The sequence below is a fragment of the Silene latifolia genome, chromosome Y, assembly GCF_048544455.1.
Source record: "Silene latifolia isolate original U9 population chromosome Y, ASM4854445v1, whole genome shotgun sequence".
Classification (NCBI taxonomy): domain Eukaryota; kingdom Viridiplantae; phylum Streptophyta; class Magnoliopsida; order Caryophyllales; family Caryophyllaceae; genus Silene; species Silene latifolia.
In genome coordinates, this window is record NC_133538.1 from 398,262,067 (window position 1) to 398,277,758 (window position 15,692).

General features: G+C 38.4%; 2 protein-coding genes across 2 annotated transcripts; both read right to left on the reverse strand.

Moving 5' to 3' along the window:
- Positions 1–476: 476 nt before the first annotated feature.
- On the reverse strand, positions 477–2,509 carry LOC141632166 (uncharacterized). The gene is made up of 3 exons (XM_074444738.1): positions 1,894–2,509; positions 1,585–1,766; positions 477–1,466 (listed from the first exon to the last, which is right to left on the reverse strand). Exons 1-3 carry the CDS (start codon positions 2,507–2,509, stop codon positions 477–479), a joined length of 1,788 nt encoding a protein of 595 aa, XP_074300839.1.
- A 3,783-nt stretch (positions 2,510–6,292) lies between these two features.
- LOC141632167 (protein FAR-RED IMPAIRED RESPONSE 1-like) lies at positions 6,293–7,601 on the reverse strand. The gene is made up of 3 exons (XM_074444739.1): positions 7,264–7,601; positions 6,773–7,035; positions 6,293–6,414 (listed from the first exon to the last, which is right to left on the reverse strand). Exons 1-3 carry the CDS (start codon positions 7,599–7,601, stop codon positions 6,293–6,295), a joined length of 723 nt encoding a protein of 240 aa, XP_074300840.1.
- Positions 7,602–15,692: the final 8,091 nt, after the last annotated feature.

The window sequence follows — 15,692 nt, forward strand, 5'->3', positions numbered from 1 at the left end:
ATTTGTCCGTTAAAATGATGCTTTTGGCCGTTAGAATTACACTTTTTATTGTTTAAATTATACTTTTAACATTACCCTTCTGTGTTAACAGTACATTTTTTTTGGTTAAAGTTTCACTTTATTTTTATAAAATAGCTCTTTTAATTATCTGATCACGCATTTAACACTTTTCAAATTAAAGGACCCCGCAAGGTCTATTTGGAACGCTCAAAAGCTTGGGAAAGTATTGAACAAAGACGAAGACATTTTTGGTGGCTGGGATGCCTGGGCTGAAACCTGTCGTGCACCATTCCAGCTTGACACGGACATGGTAGGTAACAAAACATGTAATCTTTTAGCATGGTTTTTAAGGTTTCCTTTTTCTGATCTTTTTTTTTTTTTTTTTTTTGCAAAAAATTATCATTTCATTTCATTAAGAAAGAAATTACAATGAGTTTTTGCAAAGCTATCCACTAGAGAAAAACACCTATACAATGTTAATTACACAATCTCTCCTCTATGAGGCTACATTGGGGATGATGCTTCCACATAAGCAGACGGACAATGACAAAAAACTTGATTCTCCTTACAAGCCCAAGTACAGTATGAGAGTGTCCCTGAAAGATTCTGGCATTTCGTTCAGTCCAAATTTGATGAACAGAGGTAGTAAAAGACACATCAAACCAAGCTATCTGCCAGTCCCTAGCTCCTTTGAGAGGAAAGATCAGCTCATCATGAAGGGAGAGACCCAACCTCAGGTGACCCATCCATGCTAGAACCTGATGCCAAACTGAAGCAGAATAAGAGCATCTGAAGAACAGATGATCATGAGACTCCTCATCATGTTCACAAAGGGAGCATCTGTTGACAAAATGCATACCCCTAATCTTGAAGTTATCAATAGTAGCTAGTTGATTCTGAACAGCTATAGAACAAACAATTCTGTGTCCAGGAATAATTTGAGAATGCAAGAGACCTTTGGTCGAAGAACCAGCAATGGGAGCATTCCTGAAAAAACCATAAACCTGCTGTAAATTTAACTTTGAACCAGACATCCAACTGTGAAGGAGATGCTGAGCTGCAGAGATAGAACCAGAGAGCTCCACCAATCTGTCTCTAGAAGCTACAATACTCTTGAAACTGGATGGAAAATGAGCTTTGGAAGTAATATGCCAAATGTCCTCATGCTTAAGAATATAAGACTGAACCCATCTACTCAATAAACCCTGATCAGAAGCAGAAATAGAATAGATCCATTTGATCAAGAGAGAATAATTCCAGGCTTCTAAGTCTTTAATGTTAAAGCCTCCAGAAGACCAAGGAGAAGAAATATGGTGCCAACTTTTAAAGACCATTCTTCTGGATCCCACTGGTATACCCCAAAAGAAATCCTTACAAAGTTTATTTATATGGGAAATCACGGTTTTAGGTAAAAGAACAGTAGAACAGCAAAAGTTCTCAAGCCCAAAAACAATAGAGTTGATGAGCTGCAATTTACCAGCATAGGATAAGAAACAGTTAGACCAGTGAGCCACAACTTGCTAATTTTGATGATGATAGTATCAAACATGTCACTGGTAAGTCTGGAAGTGTGCAAGGGGAGACCTTAATATCTGAAAGGGAAATCTCCCTCAGAAAATCCAGTAGAACTAAGAATAAGCTCTTTGACTGGTTCAGAAACCCCTCCAAAATATATGCTAGTCTTCTCATTGTTAGCATGTAAACCAGAAAGAAGAGCAAACTTATGAAGAGAATCAGTAACAGCAGAGACAGAAGGAACATCTCATCTAATGAAAATCATTAGATCATCAGCAAAGATAAGATGGGTAAGCTTGATCTTGCTGCACTTAGGATGATAAGAAACCTGAGGTTGGTCACAAACTCTTCTGAGATAACGAGAGAGAATTTCCATACCAAGGACAAAAAGATAAGGAGACAAGGGATCACCTTGTCTAATACCACTCCTACCTTGAAAGAAACCAGTAAGCTCACCATTGATCTTCAGAGAAAACCAGAGACTAGAAATACACCCCATGATCCAACCTCTAAACTTTAGAGGAAAACCCAAGAGCAGCAAAGTATTAGAGATAAAGGACCAGTGCAAAGAGTCAAAAGCTTTTCTAATATCAACTTTAATCAAACAACGAGGAGAAACATTGTTCCTGCTATAACCTTTGAGTAATGCTTGGGAAAGCATTATGTTTTCAAAGATGTTCCTATTAGTAACAAAAGCAGCTTGCTCATTACCAACAAGAGAGGGGAGGACCTTCTGAATCCTGTTAGCAAGGATCTTGCTGATGATTTTATAAAACACAGTACAACAAGAAATGGGTCTGTAATCCATAACAGTACTAGGGACATCCTTCTTAGGGATAAGGGAAAGGATAGTAGAATTGGCTTGCTTAGGCATAAAGCTAGTTTTGAAAAAGCTATGAACTGCTTTACACAAATCCAATCCCACAATGGCCCAAGCAGATTTGAAAAAACCAGCAGAAAATCCATCCATACCTGGACTGCTATTGCCATCCATACTAAAGACTGCATCCTTAACTTCTTTTAAAGAAATGGGAGCATCAAGGGCAGTGCTATCAGTGGGGGAAATGGAAGCACCTTCAGCTAAGACAGCATCAGTAAGAGGTTGAACAGGTGAATCATGTCCCAATAAACTCAAATAGTATTCCTGGAAACTCAAAAAGTATTCCTTTTTCTGATCTTAGCGACACACGATGCAGATCTTTCTGCCCGTGTTATCTGGTGACGGTAATCACTACAGCTGCGTGTGCATCAACTTTCTCACCGAGTAGATTGACTACCTCGACAACCGCAAATACGATGACCCATTAGAAACGCTCCCTTACGGAGGGATAGCGCGGATTTCGGTAAGTGTCCGATATCCAAAATTCAACCAATTTATATGGGTCGTACTACGTTAATACACTAACGCGTATTCATGTTCAGGCAAATATAATAGGGAAGTATTTGGTGTCTAAAGGGCTGTCTAAGGGGGCAAAGGTCAGCGGGTTTAAGATCGTGAACATTGAGTTCAGCTGGCAAGCTCAAGGGTATTCGAGAAATGACTGTGGTGTTTTCATGATGCTACATATGATGTTCTACCGCGGAAGCCCTTTTCAATGTGAACTCGGGAAAGAGGATGCTATGAGTTTGTACCGTGTTGAGATTGCTGCAACACTCGTCCTCTGTGACATTAACAGTATCGGAGAAGACATCTTGATGCGGGTTGGTTATTTCAAAGCAACTGCTGGACATCCGTTGACAAGAAAGTTGAATGCTGTTAAGAGGAAAACAGATGGTGACATAGGGCCGGAATCCACAAAACGTGATCGCGTAAGTGAATCTGAAGAGCCCGTTATGGAGGCGACGCCTGTTACCATGCGCATTCCATCTGGTAAAGCGCTATCCTCTGTTAAGAGCCATCCTCGTGGAAAAGGGGACGGGTTGGACTTCTCTCTCGACTGTGGGAGAGGTGGTCTCAATACAAATGTGGTGTCGAAAATGCTCCAGAGCAACCAAGCGTTAATCAAGGATATTAAACAGAGGAGGAAGTATGTTGCCGACTATTGCTTGTTAGATGACCACAATTATGATGAACGGTCGGTTAATCTGCTTTAACTAACGACTTCTTTAATCAAGGATACTTAGATTATTTTTCACATTTATTCTACTTTAATTAACGACTTCTTTAATATTACGGAGTGCAGTGAACAGCTGGTCTGGTACACCCGTCACGCAATGCTTCGGAGAGCTGACATTATGTCCTTGGTGCCTGAAAACCTTATGTCGTTGAATGTCATCGAGTTCTGGTCGATTTTGATGAACCATTTAGAGAAGGAGGAATATGGCGACCAAATGAGGATGTCCTTCTTTGGTATACGTCACATGGTAATTCCATTAACCATTGCATAATATTTATGCCCACTTCTATTACACCTTTGTTACTTAGAATGACACTTTTCTAAATTACAGTTATATTATGTGAATGTTTCACTTTAGTTCTTTTAATCAATAAAAGTGTCATTCTAACCGTCTGAAGTGTAATTTTAAGGGACAATAGTGTAATTTTAGGTGACAAAGTAACCACATTAATCATGTTCACTATTGCCTTTTAAAGGATATACTGTTGGGATTGCTTGGGACGTTTGAACAACCAGGCACATAATCGACAAAGAACTATGACAACCTGTACCGACTCAGGGACACCTTCATCGTCGACAGTGAGCAAACCGTTAACTTGAAAACAGACTTGCTATTTGTCCCGTTCTACATTGACGACCATTCCGCATGCGTATGTGTCAATCACAAATCAAATACAGTCGACTTGCTGGACAGGCAAAGGTATTCTGATTCGAAAAAGTCGCAGTTTGGAAAAGCAGCGCATTTAATTGTAAGTTATTGTCCATCCCTTTCTTCTGAATGCTATCTTTTTTGTTCAATCAGTTTTTTTGAGGTCATTATATACATTTGCAGGCTAGCGCAGTGAGTGATTATTTAGAATCACGGGATAAGGAAAAGAAGAACACTAGGGCACGGGAAATTCCTAATTATGTGTTGCGCCAGATACCATTCAGCGGGATGTCACCTACTCTCAACCAACCGTAGTCGGTCCGTTTCACCATGATGGCTATGCTCTTATACGAGTGTCTTCCTTTTCAGCATGAAGACCTCGAGAAGAAGAAATCAAGGCGCTATTTGGTGATCCAGCTGATAGCTACCCTCGTTCTAGCAGACATGAACGTTTTGCGCGAAGGTGTGCTCGAGAAGGTCAAAGCTTTTGTTAGCACGAAGGACAAACTGTGGAAGGTATTAAAATAGAAGCGTAGACTGCCCCGTGCCAATGTGAAAAAATAACAGCCTTAATTTAGTAGTTAAGTTTTTGTGGGAATATTGCCTTGGCTATGTAAACACTTGTTTCATACTTTTTATTATTTGCAGATGTTAGCAACCTTAATTTAGACAGTTAGTTTTTGTGTAAACAATCTTTCAACATTCTATAAGACAAGTGTTGGTATAAAAGAATGCCTTTCCTCTAAAACAATCTTTCAACATTCTATAAAAGAATGTCTTTCCTCTCAAGCACGATGCAGCTACAAGTGGCTTTTAATGTATCTAGTTCAACAATATAAAGTAATATGTTAGTTAAATCAGTCAGAAGAAAGTGTAACTGTAATACACAAAAGTGTAATTCTAACCGTCAGAAGTGTAATTCTAACCGGCCATAGCAGTGACAGATAGACCTTACATTACACAAAATATAAATGTAATTTTAAAAGGCAAAAGTGTCATTTTATGTGTTTTATTTATGAAAATATAGTTATGTTGTTAAAAGATGGTGCAATAATATTTATGTTGTTTTACCTAACTATGTTATAAGGTTTTACTATAGATGAAGTGTAACTGAAATTGCATATTCTGTAATTATAATGAGTTTAAGTGTAATTCTGATCATAACAATCCTACCCTAAGCAGATATGAGGCCATTGCAATTTTATTCCCTAGATATGTGTAATTGTAAGAACATAATTTGTCATAATAGTCAAGAGTGAAAAATTCAACGTTCTGGTGTTCCACATTATAACTGTTTCGTCCAACAAAAAATACTTCAACAAAATACATTGTAATACCAATGGCGACCAGTTGCCTTCCTGGCAGTTTGATGTCTAAACATAATATGAAACATCATGTTGTACCTCGTATTTTATGTAGACAACCTCAAAAAATGCACTACTTATTAGGTATTATATTGATTATTCTAAGATGCCTTCTTCTTCGTCTTCTTCTTCTTCTTCTTCTCCTTCTTCTTCTTCTTCTTCTTCTTCTTCCGACGATCTGACGATTACGACAATGGTGGATGCTCTGCGAATGGGTTAGGGCAGTTCCTTTTGTCATGGTTAGCTAATCGCTTGCAATTTTTACACATACGTTTTGGCTTCCTTGCCAAAGCAACTGCTTTTTCCTTCATCGACAATATTCTCTTTCCGCTTCCCTTGTTCTTGAACTTCTTGGGCGGCAAAATGGTTATCTCCTGACTAGGAGAACATCCAAGAATTTTCTCCAACTGTTGTTGTTTATTCAATGGTGATCCTAATGGTGAAAGTTTCTCCTTAAACTGTCTAATTATACTAGAAAAGTTGTCGACATCATTCTTCAATTTGCCCATGAGCATACCAACTGTCTGATGAATCTCCGACCACATTACCGACATCGCAATATGTTTTCCATCTATTATATCAATGTCCTCAGTTGCTTCACCATTACAATCGAACATTTTAGACAACCTTTCATCTTTACATCATCTTTAAACAACACATTGTTCTGGAATAATTTTCACTCCGTTTGATGAGTAAATCCATATGACATGCCGGCAAATAATGCCTTTCCTCTCAAGCATTCTGCAGCTACAAGTGGCTTTCAATGTATCTAGTTCAACAATATAGAGTAATATGTTAGTTAAATCAGTCAGAAGAAAGTGTGACTGTAATACACAAAAGTGTAATTTTAATCAATAAAAGTGTGATTTTAACGAATAAAAGTATAACTTTAACAACCCAAAGTATAATTTTAACAACCTAATTTGTAATTTTAACAACCCAAAGTGTAATTTTAATGAACAAAAGTGTAATTTTAACGGATTAAAGATTAACTTTAGCAACCCAAAGTATTATTTTAACAACCCAAAGTATAATTCTAACAACCCTAAGTGTAATTTTAATCAACAAAAGTATAATTTTAACAGATAAAAGTATAATTTTAACAAACAAATGCTACAGCATGATACCTGGGCAGTATGTGACCTCATAATTTCTGTCCCTGTTTGCATCTCTTACAGTGGTCACCTCTAAAGAGCCACACTCAGTGAATCCTCTGCTTTTACAAGTACCGATTGAGCACTTGGCCTCTTCTTCAAGTTCCTCGAATACTTTATGACTGTACACTTGAGCCCCGTGCACTTCGATAGCTAGATGCGTTGATATTACAGGGAAAGTGTGTCTGTTACAGTTGTCAATCTGTTTCTCTGTGTGTCTTTGCTGGTCCATCGCGCTGTCAAAACGCATCGAAAACTTAACTAATGTTCCTGACCTACTCTCAAATCTCTTAAAAAAACTATTTTCGCTCTCTGATCTTTGGGTTGTCCTCATAACATCCCCCATATCTAGGTCCCTACAATGAGCCATAACCCACTGCTTCCTTTTAGTGTACATTTCTTGGAACCAGTCAATGTTATTAACATTGTGTTCCCTGCCAATTTCTTCCCATTTTGCATCGAACTCTGCCGATTTAATGTCTTCATCCCATATTATGGCATTCAATTTCTTTAGAAACACTGAATAATCATCTCTCGCCATTCCATACTTGCTTGGCACCTTGTTCATGATATGCCACATACAATAGCGGTGGCGCGCTGTCTTGAACACCAATGGCACCGCTTTAAGAATACCAGAATCCTGATCGGTGATAATGTACATAGGCTCTTTGCCACCCATCGCAGCCAGAAAACGGGTGAAACCCCATTTAAACGAGTCTGCATCTTCATGAGCAACAAGCGCTCCACAGAAAGTGACTGATTGTTTATGATTATCAACCCCGGTGAAAGGTGTGAAGGACATGTCATACTTATTGGTGGAATACGTCGGATCGAACGACACTGCATCCCAAAAAACTGAGTAGTTCCTTCTAGCGATCCCGTCGGCCCATATAGCTTTACTAAGGCTACCGTCGGTATCAACATCATAGTCAAAGAAGAACCCTGGTCTATTAACAGCCAATTCCTTAAAGTGGTCCACGAACATCTGATCGTCCCGTTCATGAATGTAGCATTTCACATCTCTGTGAAAGTTCTTAAAATCATTCAAACTAGCTCCGATGTTTTCAAACCCATTAACATGTTCCTTCAAAATTTTGTAAGTCTTCGTAGCTCCTATCTTCAGCTGTTGATTATTGACAATCTTTTAGATGTACGTTTTTTAATCAACAAAAACATAATTAAAACATATACAAATGTATAAGTTCAAAAAAAGAAAAGTGTTGTTTTAACAAGAAAAAATGTAATTGTAGACACAAAAAGTGTAATTTTAGTTGACAAAAGTGTAATTCTAACAAAATAAAGTGAAATTATAACATAAACAAGTGTAATTTTAATCAAGAAAAGTGTAATTTTAATCAACTCACCCTTGAATTAATATATAGGCAGGATCTCGTGAGTTTAGTTCTTATTGTGAGTTTGTCCTCACAAATCTCAGCCATTGAATAAGGGTATATAGATGGCTGTGATTAAAATCTCAAAATTAAATAAGAGGACGCTCCTATGTCCACAAAGCTAGCGTAAAAACCAAATCAAAACCAGCGTCAAAAACCAAATTAAACCCAACATTCTCGCCATTGCTAAAGCCGGAGCTCCATCATCAACCTCGTCGGCGATCAAGCTCAAGCTCACCGTCGTTCCTTTTTCTTATCTTCACCTTTATCGTTCCCGGTTTACCTTAATTAATCTCGTCGCCGGGTACTAGCCGAACCACCACAATTAGAGTCATCACAATTAGAGTCATCTTCGACCGAAATGGAATCTATCGGAGTCAAAATCTTGCAACAATGTCATTAGTGTGGTTAGTTTTTTGATTTTCTTCTTCGTTTTGCATAAATCTATGGTTTAAATCACAATTGTTTTTAAAAAAAAATGTATTGTTGTCAAGGAGGCGCGACGGCGTGGTGATGAAAACCCGGAACCAGGACGAGGTGACTGGCCTGAGCTCAAACCAATGTTGATGCCGAAACAATGTAATGCGGGAGTTATGGTCTATTGATAAGGTTATTCACGGTTCTTGTTATCGATGTGGGAGCAAGTGAGTAGGCTGGTTGTTGCAAGAGGTGCTGCTCGTATCCGGGTAACAATATTAGGTCTGGTGAGGTACGAATCTGACCGGAATCAATCTGAATTGCCAGCAGTGCGAGATGCATGTGGTGTAGGCAATTCAAGGCTGCTGATGGGTGAATCTGTAATACTCTCTATTTAATAATTATAAAATAATAATATTTTATTTATACGAGTTATGTTGATACGAGATAATAATAATAATGATGATGATGATGTTGATGATGAACAACAACAACAACAACAACAACAACAACAACAACAACAACAACAACAACAACAACAGAAGAAAAGGGAGATCGTCTTTTGTCCCTCCGCCTTGAGTTCGTAAGGTAAGACCGTCTTATGCTAGATTTTATATTATTTAATTATACCATTGACCCGCCTTGACCCCGACTCACCTTTGGCCATGGTTGACCGCTGTTGACCGTCACATTTAGGGTTTGACCGAGCTTTTTAAAAGGGATTTAAGGGGTTTTGGTGACTCGGGTAGGGCTTCGGTATGGTTCTGGGCGGATCTAGGTTGAGGGAAGAGAAGGGAGTAGAGTGGTGGTTATGGGTGGTCGTGAGGGTGGCGATTTAAGAGGGAGAAAGGAGGGAGTCGGGTTTTTTGTTGTTGTTGTATGCGGTTGTTGTTGCTGTTGTCATCACGGTTGCTGGTGGTGGCTGCCGGCATGGTGTCTACCGTTGGACCCACCATGGTCAGGGCGGCGCATTGGTGGTGGTGGCGGCCAGGGTGGTGGGGGTTTGTGTGTGTGTGTGTGTCGGGTGTGGTTGTTAAGGGTGGGGTTGTTGGTGTCGGTTGTGGTTGGTGGTGGCCGTGGGCTATTGCCGCTGGCCATGGCCACCGTGGCTAGTGGTGGTGGTCCATGGTGCCAGTGGGAGTGGTGGTGGTTGAGTGAGTCGGGTTTCGGGTAAATGTATAAGACGGGTTTAATTAGTTGTGTACGTATTCGTATACGTATTAGATTAGTATGTTTGTACGTATTCGTATACGTATTAGATTAGTATATTTATACGTATTTATATTATTATCGTATTTTGGGAAATGGGTTTTGTGAGACGGTTTTACAAGACGGACCTAGCTTGTGTGACGGATTGCTTATGCGGATTTGCTGTGCGGTAGGTTTATCCTACTCAGTTTCATTGTCGTATTTATTTATAAAATGAGTTTTTTATCATTCATTTGCATTGAGTGAGTCTGTAATTGGCATGTTATATGGTATATCGTATTTCTTGTGTTGTCTTGTACGTCGGAGGACATGGTGGTATGATTGATTACTTGTTTTGGAGACGTAAGACGGTTGGGAGACCGTCTTGCGCTTAAGTCGCCTCTTGGAGCTTCCTACCCCAAGACGGATGTTTACATTAATGGCTTAAGTTATAGAGGGACTCGTGTGGTTGAGACACGACGTCTGGCAGGGGATCCGGTTGGCTTCCGGACCCGGTACCTGTTTGTTGTTATCGGTATGTTTGGGTGTGTCCCGGTACCAGTGTGGTTGTCGGTATGTCTGGGCGTGTCCCGGTACCCGTGTGGTTGTCGGTATGTCTGGGCGTGTCCCGGTATCGTGGTGGTGGTTGTTGATGGTGGTTCAATCATATCATGGTCTTGTTGTATGCTCACACACTCGAGTCGTGTCACACTTTATTTATTTAATGAAACTGACGTTTGTGTGTCTGTGTCATTGTCACCTATCTCTTTTAGGGTGGCTTGTGTCGATCCATATGATATCCTTTGGTCATATGGGAAGCAGGTTAAGTACATGTTGTTTGGATAGTAAGCGGGAGACAGGACGAGCTTGATGACTCACGAGACGAGTTTAGTTGGCTAGAAGGGTATATGTGTCATTAGTTGTACCTTTGTTTGTTTGTTTGTTTGTTTATTTGTTTGTTTGTTTGTTTGTTTGTTTGTTTGCGTTTCATGTAATTCATTAAACATTACATTAATAAAATGTTCTTTGATTGGAATTTTGAAACCCTACCTCGGAAACCGAGATGGTAACGCTCCAAGTATCTTGGCGGATAGTTGGGGTGTTACAAAGTGGTATCAGAGCGACGATTTTGGAACCTAAAACCAATGAACCAAAAATGAATTTAGGAGAGTATAAGTAAATGAACCCGACGTGAGTACAATAGGAGATAGGTTTTGGATGAGTAGGCGCCCTCATGCCAAAGCTAGTGCCTATCATCTCCGTTGGACACTACGTGGGTGGTTAGGAGTATGGGAAACGTTATGTGAATCGTGATATGAATGCATGTGTGTCGTGGTTTTAGTGTATGTTTGAATATGGCATTGAGTATGATCATTAGTGAAAGTGGTATGAATGCATGTGTTTTGTTACTCGTTATATGTTATCGTATGATAGAATTGTTTGTGTAAAATGTGATAACATGTGATGGATGGATAAGTAGACTCATGTGAGTAGTATATCGTAAATATGATCGGTGTATGTTGATATGAGGGACGGTAGTCCCGAATCTTGGCATGTAGACATCATTTGCGTGTTTGAGCTAGCTAGTGTCGTTGTTAAAGCATGAATGGTGATGATTGTTGATAGAGTAGATATGATTATGAGAGTAGTGTACCAAAGATAGTGAGTGTGAAGCCAAACCCAATCGAGTAGAGTAGTACTCGAGCGTGTTGACCAGTTACTCGTCCGAGTGGACGAGTTACTCGACCGAGTGGACGAGTCACTCGCCGAGTGGACAGTTCACTCGACCGAGTGGACCTGTCACTCGAACGAGTGGGCAAATTTAAGAAACTGGAAAACTTCTGGAAAATTTTCCACTCGATCGAGTCACCTGTCACTAGACCGAGTGGAGTTGCACTCGACCGAGCGCCCTTAGTACTCGGCCGAGTGGGCCTATTTAGCTGAGAAATTCGTGTAAAATCTGCTTTCTACCTTATCTTTTCATTTCTATCTCGAACCTCGTAACTTCGGCATCAATTTATCTTAAAATAATCCAAAGTTTTCATATTGTAATTTGTTGTTTGAAATTACGCTTTGCTACCCCGCTTTTCTTTATTTGTTTCCTCAAGTTTTGCCCATGTAGTTGAGTCATCTTCTTCATTTCGTAATTTAAAATGGTTTTATATGTACAGATGTTTATCCAAGTTTTATCAAATAATTGCATGACTTGTTCAATTTCATAGTAATGGTTGATTTTCTATGTCATTAGAGTGGTCTAAATCGTATTTTTACGATAATTTTTTTTTTCCCACCATGGATGAGCTTAGAAACTTGTGGTTTTGAGTCGATAACCAAATTTCAATGCTTGTTGTTGGGTCATACTGAACAAGAAAGGCTGAACACTTGTTGTTAATGTCGGATTTTTACTTTGTATGCGAAAATTTAAATTTAAAAGTTTTACTTACTTTTCATTTTCATGAGTGAAACTTGTTTTAATCGTCTTACAAAGACTACTATCATCCCTAGTAGTGCGGTACATTGTCTTAAAAACGAAGATTTCATCGTAAATTTTAGCCTAAAATTTTGAACCAAGTGAGGAATATGAACAATTTTGATTTTTACCCAAATATGGTTTAAACAGTATTGTAAAACTATAATATTATTTTGAGATTTTGCTCTAAAATGATGTGAATCAAAATTTTGTCGTCTTAAAGGTTGACAAATTTCCTGAAAATGTTGTGAAAAGTATACATAAGCTTTGTTTTTGCGCTCGTGACGTACCCTATTCTCCTTATTATTAATCTTTAAGTATAATGTGTTGTGAAGTCATGCATAAGGAGTTTTTCCGCCTTAAAGTTTTATTTTCGATAAAGAATGGTGTACTTACCCGAATTTTGACTTTTCTAAGTTATGTTTTGTACCAATTAAATAGTAATACTTTGAACTTGGCCTATAATGACATGTACCATCCTATGACGGATTACTTTGTATTAAAGTTTTTGAGGAATTTGAAACAAATAACCTTTATATTAAAGTTTTAGTATAGCATTTCGCGTTTGAGTCAAGTTTGAGTAAAATTACATTAGAGTTGAGTTTTGAAATTGCATCGTTTTACAAAGTTCATCATATTTCAAGTGTGCTATTAAGGCAATTTTTTTTTTCGTGTCAACCATTGATTTCCTATCACCCCCATATTATTTGATTTCCTATCTTTTCCATATTCGTCCTGGCTTGTTTTAATTCCCATCATCCTTATCCGTTGAGTTAACCCGGGATATTCGGGCATAGAGTTCTGCGTGAGCCCTAAAAAAGCGTTTTTTCACCCTAACTTTAGCCATATGTTTGATAATTTGGGAAAAACTAGGACGGTAGTTGGCCCATGTAATGTTTCGAGTATGGGAATTGATCAAGAGAGACAACTTATAAATGATGAGTGGAGTGCAATCCAAATTGGATACTTAGAGATTATGTGGATTCATAGATAGTGTACGACGTGTGAGGATGACCTTTTGAGCAAAACTCAGATGTTTTGGTTAGCATATGGTCGAGTTAGAAGTTGTGGAATGATGGGGGAATGGTTGAAGTACTCGGAGAGTTGAAAGAGGAGTGATGATATGGATGGTAAAGGTACTTGAAGGTTGTGAAATTTTCCTTAGGGTATGGTGTGAGTTGAATATATGTTGAAAAAATTTAGGAATCTAGAATACTAGATAGAGAGTACTAGAGCAAGAGATGAGTTGATGATTTTTCAAGTAGTAACCCGACATTCAATAAGGAAGTTGTTATAATTTTGAGTGAATCTGTGCGAGGTGACCTAATCATGGATGAGTTAAGTTCTAATAATCGGGATATATATAATTATAGATTTGGTATCATCAAGTTGGTCTCGTGGACATGAGAGTGAGAGTGGAGCATGTGATGCTTGAGGATTCAATCTTATGATTGAGGTATTGGATCATATATGCTACGTAATGTAATCATTAACCTAAGTACATAGACACGATATGTGAGAGTGGTTGTGCCGGATTCTGACCCTGAGAGTGGTAGTATAGACTTTATCTGTAAAATTGCCTCCCAAGCGTTATCATAAAACGCCCACGGTGTGCATCGTGACCTTGTTGTAGTGCTTAAGTGAGTGATGATGTTATTGTTATCCTCTAAGAATGATGAGTGATTAGGCCGTGCCACTGAGTTAGAGTAACTGTTGTGTTTACCGATGTGATTAGATTGTCGCACTACGGTGCAACTGTTGACGATGAAATAGTATGTTTGTATGGCAGTATGCCTTGGATATTTTATCTTAAGTGTGCAGTAATGATGCCCGTGAGGCCAATTACTGTGTTTGATTCGATTGTTTAATGGTATATAAGTCACCATCGGTATTTATTAGCATCTATGTGATGGAATAGAAAGGTTTAGAAATGGGTTTAGGAACGAAAATGTTGTACCCAGGTGACACTCGACCGAGTGAACTATGCACTCGACCGAGTGGCCGCCTACTCGGCTGAGTGACCTCCTACACTCGATCGAGTGGTCTGCTTTGACCCTTGTTTTATTGATATTTGACCAAATATTTAGCATGTACCCTCATTTCGCGGTTTATCGTAGTTGACTTGTGTTGGATGACCATGATTGACCTTACATGTGCGATATGTGTGAATTGTTTACGCTTGATCATATGGTGTAGTATTTTGCAAGTAATGGAAATCGTTGATTCGACATGAGTTGGTTGATGACAAAATTGATATGAAAACCTTGTTTGATGTGTGTTAATCGACGTGAGTTCATTTCGTTACATAAAAGTAAGATGAAAAATACAAGTTAGGTGTTGCATATTGGTCATTTGCATGATTGTATATATGGTCTTCCGTATGAGCGGAAGTGTTGGTAATAGATGGGAATGGATGTTAAAAACACACGTGTGATCATGTGGTGGATTTGACGTGGTATATGCGTGGCATAGTATCCGAAAAACAGGAATGTTGAGCATAGTTGAGTCACATGACGAGTGACGTTGCATCATTTGATTGTTTCATAGAGTCTGCATGTTTATATTTGATTTTCATACAAGTGGATGTATGATATTAGACGTGATATATATGTGTGTAATAGTAATAATCGAGTTATACCCCGAGATTGATGCGTAGACTTAGAACCAATTGAGTTGGGAGTTGTTATGGAATTAGGGTTTCGAACCATGGGCGGGACCTTGTACCTTGACGTTTGGGAGGCTCGTAGAGTAGGGTTATATCAATGGCATTGGACCATATCTGATCTATTATGGATTTAAAATAAGTATGAGAGAATATTGAACCTGGAACACAGTCAATTATGGAATTTAGTAATGAGTGTATGAGACTGTATTTTGAGGTTGATAGTTGAACTTCGGGACGAAGTTCTCTTTTAGGGGGAGTGAATGTAACAATTCGGAAGTTTAGGAAAAAGGAAGTGCGGAATGTGAGGAAATAGTGAGGGTTGTGAGGAAGTAGTGAGAATGGAACACCGAACTTTGGGAAGAGAGTACACATGAGATTTGAGGGAATAGCCGGAAAGGGAAGAGTGAGGTGAAACTTCGGGGACGAAGTTTATTTTAAGGGGGGGGGGGGGGGAAGATTGTAGTACTCCGTATTTAATAATTAGACAATAATAATATTTTATTTATATGAGTCAGGTTGAGACGGGATAATAATAATAATAATAATAATAATAATAATAATAATAATAATAATAATAATAATAATAATAATAATAATAATAATAATAATAATAATAATAATAATAATAATAATAATAATAATAATAATAATAATAATAATAATAATAAGTCTGAGAGAATGTAATCCTTTTATTTTTATTTTAATGAAAGTTGCGCGCATCTTATAAAAAAAAAAATAATAATAATAATAATAATGATGATG

Coding starts and splice junctions, on each gene's coding strand:
- LOC141632167 (XM_074444739.1), bottom strand. CDS start 7,601: ATGTCCTTCACACCTTTCACCGGGGTTGATAATCATAAACAATCAGTC. Junction 7,036..7,263: donor GAAGACATTAAATCGGCAGA/GTTCGATGCAAA, acceptor GCGTTTTGACAG/CGCGATGGACCAGCAAAGAC. Junction 6,415..6,772: donor TGAGGTCACATACTGCCCAG/GTATCATGCTGT, acceptor TTGTTGAACTAG/ATACATTGAAAGCCACTTGT.
- LOC141632166 (XM_074444738.1), bottom strand. CDS start 2,509: ATGGATGGCAATAGCAGTCCAGGTATGGATGGATTTTCTGCTGGTTTT. Junction 1,767..1,893: donor TCCTTATCTTTTTGTCCTTG/GTATGGAAATTC, acceptor GATTTTCATTAG/ATGAGATGTTCCTTCTGTCT. Junction 1,467..1,584: donor TTTCCCTTTCAGATATTAAG/GTCTCCCCTTGC, acceptor GGTAAATTGCAG/CTCATCAACTCTATTGTTTT.